Source organism: Pogona vitticeps, chromosome 3 (genome assembly GCF_051106095.1).
Source record: "Pogona vitticeps strain Pit_001003342236 chromosome 3, PviZW2.1, whole genome shotgun sequence".
Taxonomy (NCBI): Eukaryota; Metazoa; Chordata; class Lepidosauria; order Squamata; family Agamidae; genus Pogona; species Pogona vitticeps.
The window spans coordinates 207104062-207122459 of NC_135785.1; the positions used below are offsets into that span (position 1 = coordinate 207104062).

The following is an 18398-nucleotide window of genomic DNA, read 5'->3' on the forward strand; positions in this document are numbered from 1 at the left end:
AAACAAACAAAAAACCACACACACACAGACAAAAAAAACCCCCACCAAAGCTGCTGTTATTCACCATCTGGAATCATATGAGTCAATTGACTGTGTGCTTACTCTATATCTAGAAAACCACCTATTGCTATATATTTGCTGTTTACGTAGTAATTGGTCTAGAGAGGAAGCAAACAGACTGAACACCTCCAATTAATCTTTTCACCACTTACAGGGCTGCCTTCTGCATCTGATTAACCCCTGGCTGAGCAAATCTGGGACTAAAACATGTTAAGTGATTCCTTGGAGTTAGAATTTGAAGACAAAAGAGGCATGAATTTAATTGAATAAAATGCAACTAATTTACTCTTTAAAAACGCTAGTCAGCCTGAATCAGCCTGTGATACACAGAAATTGAGCAGACTAGGAATTTTAGCTTTCTAATTTTTATATTCTGGACTAATGTTTATGAAGTTCTTGTTCACTGTATGTTTTTCTTTACCTGTGCAAATTGATTTTTTGAATTTTTTTGTCCCATTTAGTGTTTGATTTGTTTTTCTGTATGTAAATGTTTATATGGGCAATATATAAGGTGGGACTTGTCACCCCCCAAAGGCAGCCCATCTAAGAGAAGGAAAACTCTGATTTCAAACCCCCACAGAGGTGCCGCCATCGTCCTCCATGCCATGAGGGAACAGGCCGGGTAGGTGGGACTCGTCAGCCCCGGAAGGCAGCCCATCTAAGAGAAGGAAAACTCTGATTTCAAACCCCCACAGAGGCGACGCCATCATCCTCCATTCTATGAGGGAACAGGCCTGGTAGGTGGGACTCGTTCAGCCCTGGAAGGCAGCCCATCTAAGATAAGAAAGACTCTGGTTTCAAACCTCCACTGCCTTGTGGCTATAAACCACTGACGGAAAAGGCTACAGGAGTTAACCTCAAGGCAAAAGCCGGAGCCAGAGTCCCAGAGACAGTTCGTGTCATTCTGTCAACTCCTGCGACGTTGCTGAAACCAGTTGTATTGGCTCTTGCCTTTCCATTGGACTATTTCAGCGATGTGGAGAGGGGGGATTTGCTGGTTGGGTAACCACCTATCCTCCATATTATTTTACCCAGGCTTTGTGCTCTGGAGAGGACACTCCAGCTTCGCGTACAGTGTCAAAACACTAGACGCTGTTCCAAGTCCTCCATACAGAGCACGCTACCATAGTCTCTCGAGACTGAAGGATGCCTATGATATACATTCAGACAACAATAAAACACTTTATTCTCAGCCTTGCAATATGCTTAATTTATATGAAACTCACTGACCCTGAGCTTATCACTTTCTTAGTCTGACCTATTTTGCAGCATTGGAGTGAGGATAAAGGTGGGAGGGGAAGGAGATGCATGGGTGCTACCTTGTGCTTATTGGAGGTAAAGCAGAATATAAATATAAAATTAATTAATAATAAACAATAAAGAGTTGTCATTTCTGACCAATTCAAATTCCCATTCTCAAGCTTTCTTCCATTTTACCCTTGTCTTTGTAATCTTGAACACCAGCGGTTCCCAACCTTGGGTTCCTAGATGTTTGTAGACTATGACTCTCAGAAATCTGGGCCAGCACAGTTAGTGGTGAAGGCTTCTTTAGTCCAAGAACATCTGAGGACCCACGGTTGGGAACCATTGTTGTACACTGAAGTTTACTGGATTATAGAATGTCTTCTTCACTTATCTGGTTGCCTGACTCAAATTTAGACCAGAGACTCTTAAACAAGTTGACTTGTACTTAACAGTTGCTTTTATGGGCTTTCTGCATAGCACCTGCGGAGGATGCCACCATTTCCATCCTTCTGTAGATGCCTGGAAATAAAAGGACAATAAAGCTGAGTTCCATATGGTGGCCCAACCACCATAACACAGGTTGAGTTGGAAGTGCCAGTAGCATAGCAACTAGTTGTCAGTCTTACCTTTCATGTCTGATTTATGGAGCTTATTTTTTTGGGACAGTCAGCTCTGTAGCTTAAGGACAGGAGCAACATTGGTTTGAGAGCTTTATCTCCTGCTATATATATTTTAAATTTGTTTTCTAATTAATATAGAGATATTAAAAAGTGGTGTTTGGATAATTTAGAATGAAGTCTTGTGTACTTGGGAAGTAATGGTGCTTTTTTCTGAGTAATAGACATACATAGGTTTGCATCATCATGTTATAGTTCCTTTCATGCTTTCCTGACAATAAGCCATGATGGATATGATGAGACATATTTCTGAGTAATGCAGTTGCTAAATTTTTAAATATTGACTTGGCCACCAAGTAGTCACTCTTCATAATCACAGCAATATTATATTTCGTTTTTTTCCCTCCTGGTTAATTGAATTATTAAAACAACTCATGAGTATACTGAGACTCATTCATAGCATGGGAGCTGACAGACATTTGCTAATTAAGCCTTTAGCATATTTAGTATTCCACATTAGTTATTTGTTGAAGACAGCTTAATGTTTCTTGTCATATGGAGATGTGGATGCAATTAAGGGACACTTTAAATTGCACAGAAAGGTTTTGATCATAATCATGATTAATATAGATGTATATAACTTCTCATAGTTCAAATCTTTTCTTATGTGGCTCCAGTGTATTGGACAGCCAGCTAATGAATTTCCTGTATTTACAGCTGTTGGTAGCAGATGTCACTGTGACATTTCTATTTTAATTTAGTTAGGGCATAAAACTGCACATTCTTATTCAGTGTTACCTACATTATATTGAAGACAATATATCCATTATTAGCTTTGATGGATTCCGGCGTATGATCTTTTATACTGCTCTTTCATGCCAACATCACCCGCGCCTTTGTAAAAGAATCTTCCAAACAAGTTGTTCCACCCTGGTGTCCTTCTGCCTTTCTTTGGGTAGAGTTCATTGTTCATTGCTCAACCCTTTGTTGTTCATTGTTCTTAGGAAGCTGAACCATATTATATCAGTCCGGTGTGGCACTTGTGGAAGTCCCTCTTCTACAACATGCTTTGTTGTTTGCACTGCCTCCAAGGAACTTGCTTTTCATGGTCTTTGTCTTCTGTTGGTGGTAATTCTTCCCTCCATCACTCCATCTTTTTGGCTCCTTCATTTTTTGCCTTTCTCTGGCTGATGTCCTTTTTTTGTAATGGGATCAGTAGTTTCTTCTTACCATAGAAATCTTGCAGCCTGAAGCTCTGTTCCTCACAGAGCCTGTACGATCTATTTATCATTCAGTGTTAATGGCTGTTAAAGAAATACAGTATTTATTAACCTGCTTCCATAATTCAGTAGCTCTTGCATTCATCCTAAATGCATGAATGCCAGAGATTGGAAAAGTATTTTTTGATAAAATCCAGGTCAAGCATATATGTTGGACTACAGTTGTAATCATCCTCAGCCAGTGTGTGTTGAGATGAGCAAGTTGTAGTCCATTACAGTACTTTATAGTTCAGAGATTGGGGGGACTAATTTGTTAGTGCCATCAACAGCTCATGTGTGATATTTCTGTGCTGAATTCATAGTGTAGGTACCTCTTCACATTTTTGTGTTTCTGATATTTGCGTAGCAGGCGGCATCTCAGCTCTGTGGAGACTGCTGATAGGTTTCTTGTGACAGCGTATATTTGAAGCTGCTGAACTGGTTACATTTATTGTACATTTCAGTGTGTTAAACCCTTCCTTAGCCCAAAATCCTTGTCTTCATTAGGCATTGGATGAATCTGTTGGTTCTCTGTGTCTTTCGGCTTTTAATGCCAGCAACTTTGATATTCCTTCTGAGACATATTGCTTAATTGGGTTTGGAAGGTATGGTGTTATGGTTGCTCCATTTGGGTTTCTGAAGATGGTTTTAGGGGATTCCTTTGTGACAGACAGCTGGCTGGGTAGCTTAGTGAGTTAGATACCTGGCTGTGGAGACAAAGGTTTCCCATTGTGTCTGTCAGGGAAATAGACAGACTATGTAGCCTTGGTGTCCCCAGAAAAAAGGCATAGTCAATTTCTTTTGAGCACATTGGGACCCCATATCCACTGGGAATTGGCCCCAAGCCCCCTCATGGATACTGAAAACTGGATAATGGTGAACACTAGGTAGATATAGATATGGATACAGATATAGGTATAGATGCCATAGTAGAAGGAAAAAAATAGAAAAAACATTGTTTTCATATGAATTACCAGATATGGCCACTAGAGGGCACCAGGGTCCCTGCTATGCATATTTCACTAACAGATATTCACAGCACAGTCTCTGGCACCATCGAGTGGCCTGTTCTGGTAATACATATGAACATTGTTTTTCCTAGCTTTTTTCATATGCCCAAAATAGGACAACCTCAGTTTTGTCATGCTTGTCTCCTTTTATTAGCTGGCAATAATTAAAATTACTATATTTATTTATTTATTTATTTATTTATTTATTTATTTATTTATTTATTTATTTAACTTATATGCCGCCCACACTACCATATCTGTCCATTCATCTGTCCATTCATCTACACATAAATAAGTTGGCGAGCCTTTCAGTCTTTTAAGTGTTTAACAATAGCACCAACAAAACAACAAATAAATGCATTCTGGTGAAAATTGTACTGATGAAATGAAGAGAACTGCAGATAATGAAGTTTCAATTTCTATGTGTAGTGGCTGCAAGATCCATTCATTTCTGGTGCTCAGAACAATTTCCTGGGACCACAATTCATCAGTGTCATTCTTTACCTGAAGCTCTGGTTGGTGTGTTTCAGGGCTCCCTTAAAAATCAGATCTGAAAGCCTGAAATATTCCTGTCCCTCCTCTGTGAAAACACATGGTCTTAAAATTAGAAATAGGCTTTAAGGTGATACAAAGACCAAATCTTCTCTTGTTTTAAGAAATAATTGTAGACGAACATGGATCTGAATGTAAATATACAACTTAGAAGTAAGGGCTTTACAGGTGGAGAGTATACAAGCTTAGAAATACTGTAGTCACGGCATTATAAGCGAAATCCAATAAGTCTTAACTAGAAGTGGTCCCCGAATAGTTTGGAGTGGGAAAAGGTTTCATGAAACTGCACATGTACTTAATTTTGCTTCCCCCATTTTGTTTGACCCTCATAGTGGTAGAGAGCATGCTCACATGGATACTAGCAATGGCCGTATTCTTGTTACTATTGAAATGAGTTTTCCAACACAGTTGCTTGCCTAATTTAATATACTTCTGTCCTGACTTTTATCTAGAATTCTCAGGGCAAAGCACAGTGGAACAAAACAGTAGTGAAACAATTTTAAGGGCAATAAAGCTACCCTGTTTTCCCGAAAATAAGACCTAACCAGAAATAAGCCATAGTTAAGTGAAACCCTGCCCTCCACCATTGTGCAGCAACCAGAAGAGGACATAACTGTATTTGATTAAATGTAGATTGTTGTACATGAAAAAAAATCCCCTGAAAATAAGCCCTAATGTGTTTTTTGGAGCAAAAATTCATATAAGACCCTATTTTATTTTCAGGGAAACAAGGTAACCAACCTACCCTTTGCATTCTGATAGACCAAAACCCATAATATATCGCTGAGCCATTAATTACTGACCTCTATAAGAAGCTTCAATTGATACAGTACAAAATGGAGCTACTCAATCATCTCTCTCACAACAGGGTAGTTTTCACTTGATGGATCCTGGACGTTGAGTGAGGTTAGAAGAAGTTGGCCCTGTAAGGGAGATAGTGTTACTGCAGCAATGTGAAACTTCCGGCTGTCTGCTTAAGTAGTTCTGATTCCAGCCACACTGGCAGCTGGCCTAGCCTGTTCAATATTAATTGACGTATTGTCTTTTTTTTTTTTTGAGGGTGTACAGTATAGTCTTTTTTGATCTTCTGCATTGAAGTTGCTTTACAAGATTCTTCACTTCCAATCTACTAATATCTGAAAGTCCTCCAAAGAAGTACTTTGTTGTCTGTTCTGCTTTTACTAATGTGAACAGTGAACTCATGTTCTTTGAGTTCTGGTGAAGCCAGAAAGCCTCTGGTACTTAGGAGATCTATAGTATCTGTGGCTGTCAAAGGTGTAGCATGATACAGTACAACAAAATGAAACATGCTGATGCCTTCACATGCTGGGGAATCTACCTGACTCCAGTTATGCATGGTTCTTTTGAGGGGAGGCTCCTCATGGATGGCTGACCTTCCCTCTCACAGTAGAGGGGCTACTACAACCTGGGCATTGAGAGAGTTTTTAATCCCTAACCATGCTGTGTTCAAACTGCCAGGTGGAATGCCACCTATTCTCTTCAGAGAGAGAGAGAAATGGTTACATGCAGTATGCCACAAACTCCTTCTCTGAAAAAAATCAGCATATTATCAGTTTGAAAAGATAAATCTACTCTTAGAATAATAAGTTTTTAAGTTCAGGATGCAATTTTTTTCTTTGCTTGTGATTCTCGTGAAGCTGATGTCACGACATGCATGAAAACTGTGTAGAAATAGTGTAGCAAATTTCCAATTGAAAAAACACATATTTTGTTTTTCCCAGAAACTTTCTCTTAGACACACTGACATATGTTTGCATTGTATTTGTGGCAGACGCTCTGTGTAGACAGAATCATTCTGGTTTTATATATCTGCTGATATTGACATTTCAAGCAGATGAGTGTCTCCTGTTACATACTTTTATTATTGTACACTGACTATCATGAGATTAATTTTATTTTTAAAGAAGATTAATGTTAAGCTAAAAAATGCCTATGAGTCAGATGGCAGTTCTCTTGAGGACAGTTTCTGGCCCTGAGAGCACACAGCATTTTTGATTTTTTTAAAATATGGCTTTCATTTTTAAAAGCTGGATGAATGAGGTATGCACCAATCATCCAGATACTGAAATAAAATAGAATTAGAAGCATATGGAGTTTTTGAGATGGATTTATCACAATGCATCTATGTATGGAAATATTGGCAGAGTAACTTGCACCATCAGGTCTTAGGCAAATCTGACCCACTGAAGTGTGTGTTAAAGACGTATACATATTGTGGAAAAGTTAGAACTGTGTGTTCTCGTGCATATATTTTCATCACAAATTTATTCCCTTGGTGTTGCATGTACTCTGAAACCTTTTGGTTCCTGACTTCTGAAGAGGGAGGAGGAGTGCTAGGAGGCTTTAATAATCAGCATCTGTTGTGTAATTTGTAAGGAGCTGTCTTGGGCTCTGTACATCCTTACATCTAGCACATTACATGGATTTTCACCCTTCACTGACAGTGGGATTCCCAAGATGTCAGGAAGAACCTTCTCCTAGTGCCAGAAATTCTTAATTGGAAATACTGGGAGTTGAACTGGAGACTTTCTGCATTTAAAGTACATCCTCTGTCTTGGAGCGTGATGTACTTGAAGTAAAACACATGAGACCAGTAAAATATGTATTTTACTACAGTTTCGGAAATGTTCAGATGCGTTCATACACTGAAAGTCTGCAGAAATTTGAAAGCTAAACCTTGTGATGAGCAAGAATTATTGTAAAGCTGCTTAACTCCTTGGCATCCAAGATATTTTTGCAAAATAAATTTATGCATACCTTAGCATCACTTTGGTTTCATGAAGGGTCTTAAAATATTAGCTTCCATAATGGAAGAATGGTTCCCCTCATATGGCAGATCTGAAATATGAGGTCTGTAAAAGGGTTTCTGCTTGAATTTGTAATTGCTTAGAACCAAGATAGCGGCTACTTTGTTGGATTGACTTTTAAAAAGAAAAAGCATTGTTTTTAGGCAGGACTCAACTGGCTTTGAGTGAGTGATTTGTTTCACAAAGAAAAAAAAACCCAGAACAAAAATGCAGTTATATTTTGTGCAAATTGTGGAATGCACAGTTGGGGAGAAGCCCCATTTTCTTATTTTCACACTGGAAGCAAGAACTATTGCAAGAGCTAATAATTAGAATAAGACATTTTTCAGGTATTCTCTTATGTGCCTTATTCAGACGTTACTTGCTTATGTCCCCCTTTCCTTCTTTAACTCAGCACTTCAGTGGTAGAGTGCTTTCCCACAGCTTAAGTATACCGTATAATGAAAGAGCAAGGAAGGAGGAGGAGTCTTTTCAGTGGATGCTAGTTTGGTGAATTACAAGCTTCCTTCTGCTAAAATTAATTTATTCTGCTGCTCTGTAGAGGGTAACTTTGCTTCAAAAATAACTGTGCTATTTGGTTTTTTTTTTAAATGCCTCATAAACTGCCTTGGGTCCCTTTCGTGGGCGAAAAGTGGAATATAAAATAAGTAACTAAATATAGTAAATAAAGACAGTAGCTGAAATCCTGTTTGTGCAAGTTCTGTGGTGAGATGCTGATGGTGTCATCAGCTGGGGCTGTTAATTAGGAAAGTAAACATTGCTTCCCATCCCTGCCCCACCAAGGCTCCTGAGTACTGTAATCCCTTTCATCAGTGGGAAATAGTGGGGGCTGCAGGACAACTATAAAGCTAATTGTTCTGTTCTTTTCCCAAATAGCCTTAGAGTAGAGCTCTCACCTTGTTTACTATCTTAGTGACTACATATGCATGAGTAGGCTATCATTTGCTCCCTCTGTTATTTGAAGTGGCAAAGACTTGTCAGCAGCAGACTTAGCCAGAGATTAGTACCTATTCTGAAATCTCCTTTTGCTTTGCAAGCCTTAATGAGGGAAGTGATCATCTGTTTTGTTATTCAAATCTGGTATAATGCTTCCTGTCATGTTTGCTTTTGTTTTAGATTGCACCTGCAATAACAAGTTAATAATCTCTTGTTTCTTCTCCTAGGTGCCTACTGATGGAAATGCGGGCCTCTTGGCAGAACCCCAAGTGGCCATGTTTTGTGGCAAGCTGAATATGCATATGAATGTTCAGAACGGGAAATGGGAATCTGATCCTTCTGGAACCAAGAGCTGCATTGGGACAAAAGAAGGCATTTTACAGTATTGCCAACAAGTAAGTTTTAGTTAAAAATTCATTATTTATTCTGCCTACGACGTAGATATTCTTTTAGCTATGAAGTAGAATTGTGTATAATCTTTACTTTTCCTTGATTGGCTTGTTTGTTCCCTTCCATTTTGTGATAATTCCTTTAGTTTGTGACCATTGAATTCTGCCTGAGGTTTATGAGGTTTGTTGGAGCTAAGGGATGACATAGCTTTTCTGAAGGAGTGCCGCTCTTTAATCTCTTCTTGCTGAGAAATGAAAATAGGAGAGTCCTCATGTCAAAATAGAACACTGAGCATTGAGAACCTGCTTGCTACTTTCTCCTGTGCAAAAATAGTGCTGATTTTCTGCAAGATATTTGCCTTGGAGAATGGGCCAAGAAAAAATGGCTTAAGGTCTGCGTATTTATCTCCCCAAAATCTAGGATGGTGATTTATTGGCCATAGCACTGGAACAAGAAATACTGTAGATTTAACTGGCTTTGCAGTCAAGGAGACAAAATGGCTTGTGTAGTTTGTAACATTTTAAATATGGACAATTAGGTTGTTCTAGTTATTGCTGTTTTAACCTTTACCATTCCTGCAACACACAACTAGCTTCCTTTTGCCCCAGGCCACCATGGCTTATAACATGCATATGTGCTCAGTACCTGTGGGGAAAGGGTTGCACAACCTATGAGCTTTTGAACCATACAGAGGTTAATATTGCAGTTCATAGCAATAATGGTATATTTAGCTGATGAAGTGCCCAAATGGAAAAGAAAATGCAGAGCACTCTTAACCGGTGCAGAGACATATGTAGTGGCCACTATTGGAAGGAACCAGTTAACCTTGCTCACAAGCTTCCTCTTGGCCTTCTCAATTTTGCGGCTTCGTGCGCAGTAAGAGCTATAATTTGCTGAAATGGTATAAGCAGGAAAATACACATCTCCTGAATTCAGCTACAAGTTGATTTCAGCAGGAGCAAGTGGTAGGCATTTTAGTTGCAGCAGCCAAATATGTGATAGTGTTGTGATCATTTCTTCCTATAAGGAAAAAAAAAGATGCCATGCAGATGACTGCTGTCCAGAGAGAAAGCTTTAGAACTCTCTCTCTCTCTTACACAGCAAGTAAATGTATGTGAATTTGTGCTTTATTCATGTGTTTGCCTTGCCTGTAAAATGGGGTGAAACTGTTTATGCTTTTAAGATGAGGTGTCTGTGAAATAATATTGCACAAAGGCGGATAAATCCTGAATTGCAGGGCTTAGGGAATTTGGAGGACTGTGTGTATCCGAATAGCCCCTAAAATAATGACGGTATTGATATTCAATTTAGGCTGCACATTGCATATTTCCAACCCTGTTGTTGTGAATGTAATTGATAGCAGCTTGAGAAAATATGAGAGCTGATAGGTATTTGCATTGAAAACAGGCTGTTTCAAAGCCTAGGAAGTTGGGAGACTAAATGATCCAATCAGAAGGAGCAAATAGGTAATCAGCAATAGTAACCTCAGGACAACCTGCTTCTGCTCCTAATCGGTATCCCCCTTTGCTTAACATGGCAGCCACACTTATATTCTTGAAGAGAAGAGAGAGTGTTATATCCTGTTACTTCTTAGTTCTGTTGCATTCATAGGATAATACTGTAGATTAGACTGAAGCAGCAACAAATTTCAAATTCCATTTAGCAGGAAACAGCATAAAGTAATTTAACTACAGACAGATTATTATTTCCCAAAACCTATTATTAACAACCTAATCTCCTTTCCGTGACATGATTGGCCACTGCTAATATTAATAAAATATTTGCTAGGCAGCGAGAGGGGCAGTAGTCCTTTAAAAAATGACAATACCTTGCATAAATTGAAATGCTGTTGAAAGTTGTTTTCAGGGGTTCTCAATTAGTTAAGAACAGTAATTAGCATGAGTAAACATTCAAGGAAGGGAACATGCTTGTTTCACCTGTTGGTGTGAAAATCAAGGTTTTGGGTTATGTGGAGACTCTCCATATATTGTCAAGCTTTGAAATTTTGTGTGCATAGAGTGTTAAAATAATTAAGGGGGTGTCGAAAAAGGAGCCTTGAATATGGAAGTGTTTTAAAAAATGAGCTTGAACAATAGTTTACAATAGTTGTTTCAAGACAACTATAGCAAGCTCTTCAGCCAAGCAAGGTCATCCTGCCATAACCTTTTCACAGATTAAATGTTTATGTTACAATTTGTGAACAAGAAGGTAGAGTTTTCAGATCTTATAGCTTGTACTCATTGTAGTCCTTTTTTTCCCCTTTCCTTTACTCCCTTAGAAGCTCATTAAAAATTTGTGAGCAACATAAAACAAAATCTTTAAATAGCATAAGGCAGTTCAGTTATCTTGTAGGACGGAATAGCTGCAACAAATTTAGCAACTGCTACAGAGAAATGAGGATTTTTATCTTCTCTTTCTAGTTCCAGTACCTTGGATCTATAGTATTCTGGTGTTTTAGGCCTCTGATGGATCAAATACTTGATGATGCAGAGCCTTATTTCTCCAAGCTTTACTACAGTTTTGGCAGAACAATGACATTATTGTCATAGTGGCAGCTTGCCAAGATTTTACGTTTACAAGCCTTTGGAGTTGCAACATGTGAAGGAACAATTGTGATTCCTATTGAAAAGTTTTACTAGATCTTCAGGCCCCTGGAAAAGAGATTGTTTACAAATTGGGGAGGAGGTGTGAACATCTCAAAGAATTATAAATATAGTGTGATCAGGTTCTTCAAAAATTGATAAAGGTTCCCTCATTTTGGCAGGAATAAGAGACAGATGATTTTGAAAGTCCATCTGGCTCAACTTTATTAACATCAACTTCTGTATTAACCGAATTAAACAGCTCAATTCTGAAATTGTCTTGTAACTTAAGATCTTAGCTCCTGGCATAAATATGTCACTCTTTACATTGGGGCTGGACCAAAGCGCTCGCAATCGGTTATCACTCTGCAGATACCGACCCACAGCAGTCCCAGTCCCCTTTGAGTGGTGGATTGTTGTAAGAGGGACTGGGACGGATCACTTTCCTCCCCCCACCTTGGTTACTAAGGTAAACCACCACCATCCATTCTAGTGGTCTTATCCCCTTTCCTTTGCTTCTAGGTAAGCTTGGATCTTGGAGCAATCCTCCTCCTGTCTTAAGGTTGGGGAAATCCTTCAATAAGTCACAGACCTTGTCATGTGTCTCATCGTTCCTTCTGTTTGTACCACACTATCTTTGGTGCTTTTCTCTGTCATGACTGTTTCCACTCTAAATTCCCGTGTGTCACCCTACTCTTTTATAACCTCCTCCCACACTATCAGATCTTGCTCCTCCCCTTGGTGCTCCTCCGGTCCTCCTCCTTGTCCTCTGCCAGGCACATTTCTACCACTTTCTTTTCCTTCACTTCTTCCTCTTCTGTTTCTATTAGCACGCCCTCTGCACATCCACACGCTTCATCCTGTGCATTCTTTGTTGAAGACGGCTCACTAGTGTCCTGTCCTTCACACAGAGAGAATTCAGGTCATCTTAGCAAGGAAACGTCACATTACGCCATACACACCCACATTCAACATGAATTTTCCTCCATAGATTGAAATGTGCTTAACCGGGTGAGCAGTTTCTCTCTCTCTCTCTCTCTTTCTCTCTCTCTCTCTCTCTCTCTCTCTGTGTGTGTGTGTGAGAGAGAGAGAGAGAGAGAAAGTTTGAATGCTTTTTTACTTTTAAATCAAGTATTTTGGAGAAGTATTTATTGCTGCTTCAGTGTGCCTTATTTAGGCTATAAGCACCTGCATTTTTAGAAACCAAAACATTATTTTTTCTCTTTTTATTGTACTTTTGCTTTTGTATTTTGGACTAAACTCTGACTTAAAAATTTGCCCACAACTTAGGTTTAGTTTTTGTATCTTTTTAAGCATTTCTTCCTACAGTTTGTTTCATAGCTGTAAGACTTAAGTATTTCACAACTTTGAAGTATTGTAGAGTTTACGGAACATAGAACCAGCGTAGATAAATAAAGCTTGTAGAAATAGAAAAGCTGATGTTGCCTGTCATTATTGCAATAGTGAAAAAAGAAATACCTTGACTCTCAGCTGAATTTTGATATGATTGGAAACAATTGTTTGGTTTCATTCTGGAATTAATCTTTTTTGGGCATAAATACCATCTAGGATGGTATTTAGGCTTCTGATTTTTCCCTAGAGACCAAAAAATCTTGTCGGGCTCTTAGGTTCAGGTGTCAGAATCTCTGACTTGACACCACAGCTTTCTGGGGTCCCTAGGGATCTCCTTTCTCCTGGGAGACCCTTTAGGAGCTGTGAAACACTAGTGGGGAAAATTTAATACCTGAAATTCACTGCCAGCAATCCTACAACTTCTCAAGCTTCTGCTTCTTGCACAGTCTCCTAATCATGGCAGAAAGAGTCATATATATTTGGTGCCAGCTCAGTGGTGGATACATGAATATGAGGGAACCAAAATATGTTTCTCAACACAGCTGGGAGTGGATTTGGATAGAGGTTGGTGAAAGTCCATTGGAAAGCCGTAGTCTTTTGCATGTGTGTGTCTGTGTCTGTGTCTAAGTTGGCAAAAGATTCAATTTGGATGACAAGCATTAGGAAAGCAATCTAGATTGAGAGCATAGGTGGATGTAGTCTGGTTAGTCAGCTGCTGATACTGGGAGGAACCAGAGAGAGCATGTTTAGAAAAAGTCAAGAGCCAAATGCTCTGCCTTACAGGCAAGGAATGGGAACTTTGCCACTCAGAATGCTGACTGGGAACAGCAGAAGAAAAGTGTGAAGCTTAGGATAAGATGGACAAAGCTTAGGCCTGACCTAGAAGTATGAGAAACTAGCAAAGTGAAAAGTTAGAGTTTTGGAAGCCAGTCAGTATTTCTTAGTCTGGTCTTACCTCACAGGGATTGTGAGGTTAGAAGCAGGGAGAATAATTAGCACTGATTTTCTCTTCAGGCAAGAGCAAATTTTGAATGTATGTATGTATTTTATTTATTTATGAGGGGAAGGCCTGCCGAAACATCAGTGTTTTCAATTGATTTTTGAAAATACCCAGCGAGGGAGCCACGCGAATGTCAGGGGGAAGGTTATTCCAGAGGCGAGGAGCCACCACCGAGAAGGCCCGATTTCTTGTCTTTTCTTTCCGGGCCTCCCTCGGCGTTAGGCTCCTCAGCCTCACCTCCTGACTCGCGCTCATGACATGGGTAGAACTTGGTGGAAGTAGGCGTTCCACCAAGTATTGAGGCCCTAAGCCGTTTAGGACTTTATACGTAAGCATCAACACTTTGAAGTCGATGCGGAATCAGATGGGCAGCCAATGCGGTGCGGCCAGAGTGGGTGAGATATGTTGGTGTTTTTTCACTCCACTAAGGAGTCTGGCCGCAGCATTCTGCACCACCTGTAATTTCCGCAGCAGTCTCAAAGGCAGCCCCACGTAGAGTGCGTTGCAGTGGTCTAATCTTGAGATTACGAGCGCATGTACTAAGGTGGTGAGGGCCCCCACATCGAGATAGGGCCGCAGCTGGGCTATCCGCCTAAGATGATACACTTGCAGTGTAGTAAAATGAATGCCAAATATAACTGCAACTTTGAATCTGTTGATGCAGGTTGAATTATTTGAATCACTATTTTGGAGTTTAGTACATGACTACATCTTCTACTTTTGATTTTTTTTTTTTAATGTTAAGACCATAAAATAGGTTTCGCAGAAAGGGAGAAATCACAGCTGTTTTCTGTTGCCTTGGATATGCTTTAAACTGAATCCAACTTCTTAGATTAGTAAATTGCCTTTGGCGGGTTCTGTAGTAAAACCAGGAGTGCATAAATTAATTAGATTATTTTTTTAAAAAAAGAGTTCCCAGGCCTGTTCATTTGTGACAGCTCACACACGGCCCGGAGGAGAACTTTGACATAAAGTAGGTCATTATATAAAGTGGTGAAAGTTGGAACAGCTGTTGAATAGAATTATGAAGTGATTGTTCCCTCTTTAAAGAAAGATCTAGCAAATCTCAGTAATCATTTGGCAGTGGGATGCTTCCTTCTCACCGTATTCACTTCTGATGCCATATATCGAATGAACTCTGAAATTTTATTTCTAGGGTTAACATATTCCAGGTGCCTACAAAGTTTGTAAAAATAATTTCTCCCACCATGGCATATGATCCCAGTAACAACAAATGCTGTTTTTCTTGAAACAGCAGCTCACTGCAACCCTAAGAGATTTAGGTGCACTGGTCTTCTGAAGAGAGCTGCTAGCCATTTAGGAGCTCTTTGAGCTTTTGTGCCAGTTATCCAAGACATGAAAAAAACAAATGCTCTCAGATAGCATTACTTTTGTTTGTTATGCTAAAAAGGAATGGCGCACCCAGCCCATGGTTTGCTGGAAGTCATCTTGGACCTGCTTTTCTACTGCTAGTTCTCCTAGCCAGAGTAGTCACAAAGACCCGTTTGAACAGGGCCAGCTATGTACTGATTACATCTTGGTGGCCTTGCTGACCATTGTTTTCCCACGTCCTGTGACTAGGATAGGGACAGTATTAGTAATTTACAAAATACTCTGATCCCTGTCTCTCAACCACAGGAAGGTTCTTCATCTAGACTTGCTTCATCTTTGACATCATGGTAGAGTGTATCTTTTCTCTAAGACAGAACAGCAGAGAAGTTCTGTCAGAAATTCTTGGCCTAAAATCTAAATATTTTAGAGATTTCTCCATTCAGCTGGGCTCAGATCTATGTTTGGCCCTGATACCACTAGTCTTCAACTTTCCTCCTCATAAATCAGTGGGCCTATCAACTTCTTCCGTTAAAATTTACTTGGCTTTTGTCATAGCCTACCGTGACCTTATGTGATAGAACCTCAATAGTTTGCCATCCTAATGTCAAAACCTTCCCCAAGGGATTACATACCCTCTATACTACCCCCTTGTTAACCTGCAGCTCTGGAGTTTCTCTGGAGTTTCTCTGTGGTTCTGAATTGGTAGTCTTCAACAACCTTCAAACCCATGGCTTTTATTTCTAGTTACATGGAACGTGCCTTTTTTGTAGCTGTAACAGCAGAAAGAGGAACGAGCAAGCTTTCTGCACACTGTATTGATGCCCTCCTTTCACAAGAACCCTTTTTCACCTCTGGAAGAAACTTTGTGGTCACTAGAAATCTCTAGCATTTTAGAGCTCCCAATCAGTTTCTTTTTCAGGAACCCATTGTAGTCCTTTATTGCTCACTGGGGACATAGAAAAGTGTTTCATCACAGTGCTTGTCTGGGTGGATTGGACCCTTGCCATGGTTAATCCTCCATTCTGTGCAAGCGGCATTGACATTAGCAGCCCTCTTTCAGAGTAGGTCATTTCAAGACATATGTTAAAACCATGACTGAATGCAGCTAGCAACCCTTGTCAAACATTATCACCTTGACATTAGAGCACAAGTTGATGCCTCCTCTAGAAGAGCAGTCCTCAGAGCTCTACATTCCTAGGGATGCTTTATGCAGTAGGTCACCTGCCTTCTTCTGGCACATATGCTTTTGTTCAACCATATGTGTGATGAATAGTGATTACAATAAAGAAGGACAGTTTTCTTATCTATAAATGTGGTTCTTTGTGTGGTCATCTGTGCATTCACACAACCTGTCCTGCTTAGCTTTTTAATTTCTGCATCAAACTGTGTGCTAGTTTTGAGGAAGTTAGCTCCTCACTACCTAGGTCCACATAGTGTCAGGAGTGCTTCTGGCAAAACATTCAGCTTAGAATATTCTCAAATGAGGCACTGCAGAGGTACATTACAACCTATATGTGTGAAGGCATAGGGGATCACTTAGATATCCATTGGTAGAGATAAGCAACCTGTCCTTATTTAAAAGTGGAAGTAAGCACAATACAATTTACACATTGAAAGATAAGGTTGAAGGCAAAGGAAGTGAACCAAGGACTGTGTGCATAAAACTAAACTATGGTTTAGTGTGTGTCGGTCTTGGTTAGTGGATATTATGCAACAGCAAATGGAAGAGGAGGAAAACATCCATGATATGTTTGTAATAAATTTCTGCTTACATTGTGGGATGAGTAAGACACAAAAGGAAGGAAATGTTCATTCTGGTAAGCATTTTACTAAGGTCGGTATATTTGATGAGGCATATGGAGGCATATTAGGAGGAATTTAAAGCAAAAATTGCTCATGGGGCTAGAAGCAAAAGAACGCAGTTTGCTCACTGCGGGCTGGGATATTTGAATAGAGAAGGCTGATGAGTTTTAACAGCTGTGTTTAGGATGGACAGGAGAGATGAGTTGAAAGGAAGATTCTGTTTCATTTAAGGCCTAGAGGAAGTTGACATGATCTCAAGTGTCTATAGCAGTCTTAAAAGTTAGGAAATGTCTGTATCAATAAAGATTTAAAAACTTCATAGAAGTGATTCCAAGATGATGTATGAAAAAGGAACTGGCCAAGTTGAAAATTGCTTTGCTTGCTACTCTCATTTCCTTTTAAAGTATTTTTGCCCTCTCTGTTTTGCTGCAGAATAAAAACAAGCCTGGTTTTCAGATTACATGTTGGACTTGTATTAAGAAAACAATTTTGAAATGCAGAAACAGGTTTCCTATGTATTTCTCTTTATGGCTGTCTTGAGCTTTGAAACTAAAAAGGGGGGAACAGTATTGAAATTTCACTTTTGGTTCTTGACAGGGCAAAAGTATAGTTTTAAAATAAAATTTAAACTGGTTTTGTTCGGTGTGATGCTATATTAGGACAAAAGGGCAAAATTCATGCTTAAGGCAAAGTATTTTGTAGTATAATCCCCCCCCCCACAAAGTACTGTGTTCTTAATTCAGGGTGTGATCAGACAACACTTTGTTCTGCCATTTGGACCATTTTCAGAATGAGCTGGTTCGCTCTTATGTTGTAGCAACCACATGACATTCTGATAATCACAAACTTTTATATGTGCCTACCTGCACTTTTTTGGGTCCGCAACAAGGGCTACTGTGGTTTTCTAGTATGGGTAAGATCACTCCATAGAGGTTCAGTTCCAGCATGTGTGATCACTGGTATTAGACCAAAGTGGACCCCCGCCATGTTAATTATATATAAACTAAAAAAGTAAAGTGAAAAAAATTCCAGTTTTCCATTTTGGGGAAGTTAGAAGACAGTGGGGAGGAGGGATCTCTTTTTCTTGTTGTTCAAGGGTTGTTAAAAGCCTAACAGTGTATCACTTTGTGGCAGTTGCTGGCAAACTGATTCATTGGCATACCAGTTAACTTTCCCGTATCCCTGCCAGGATGCAGAGGGATGTCTTTATTCCCCCTTGCCTTATGATCAGTGTTATGTCACTTGGTGGCAGGCCAAATCATCGGCAAGCCCCAGCTTATAATATTTTTTTTAATGCAGCTTTCCCCTATTCTCCATGGAGGGGGAGACAGGAGAGAATACAGGGGGCTCTACAGTTGGGTCTTGACTTACGAACGGCTCGACATACGAACGTTTCGACTTACAAACTGCTCTCATAGGAATATATGGACT

The 18398-nt window shown here is 39.6% G+C and overlaps 1 protein-coding gene across 7 annotated transcripts in view; it reads left to right on the top strand.

Moving 5' to 3' along the window:
* Positions 1-18398, top strand: part of APP (amyloid beta precursor protein) — a 189633-nt gene that overhangs the window by 44399 nt on the left and 126836 nt on the right. For all 7 annotated transcript variants that reach the window (XM_078388947.1, XM_078388948.1, XM_078388949.1 and 4 more), the window contains exon 2: positions 8735-8902. In XM_078388947.1, coding sequence (XP_078245073.1) covers positions 8783-8902 — 120 coding nt within the window. In that variant the 5' untranslated portion in view covers positions 8735-8782. The remainder of the gene's footprint in view (positions 1-8734; positions 8903-18398) is intronic.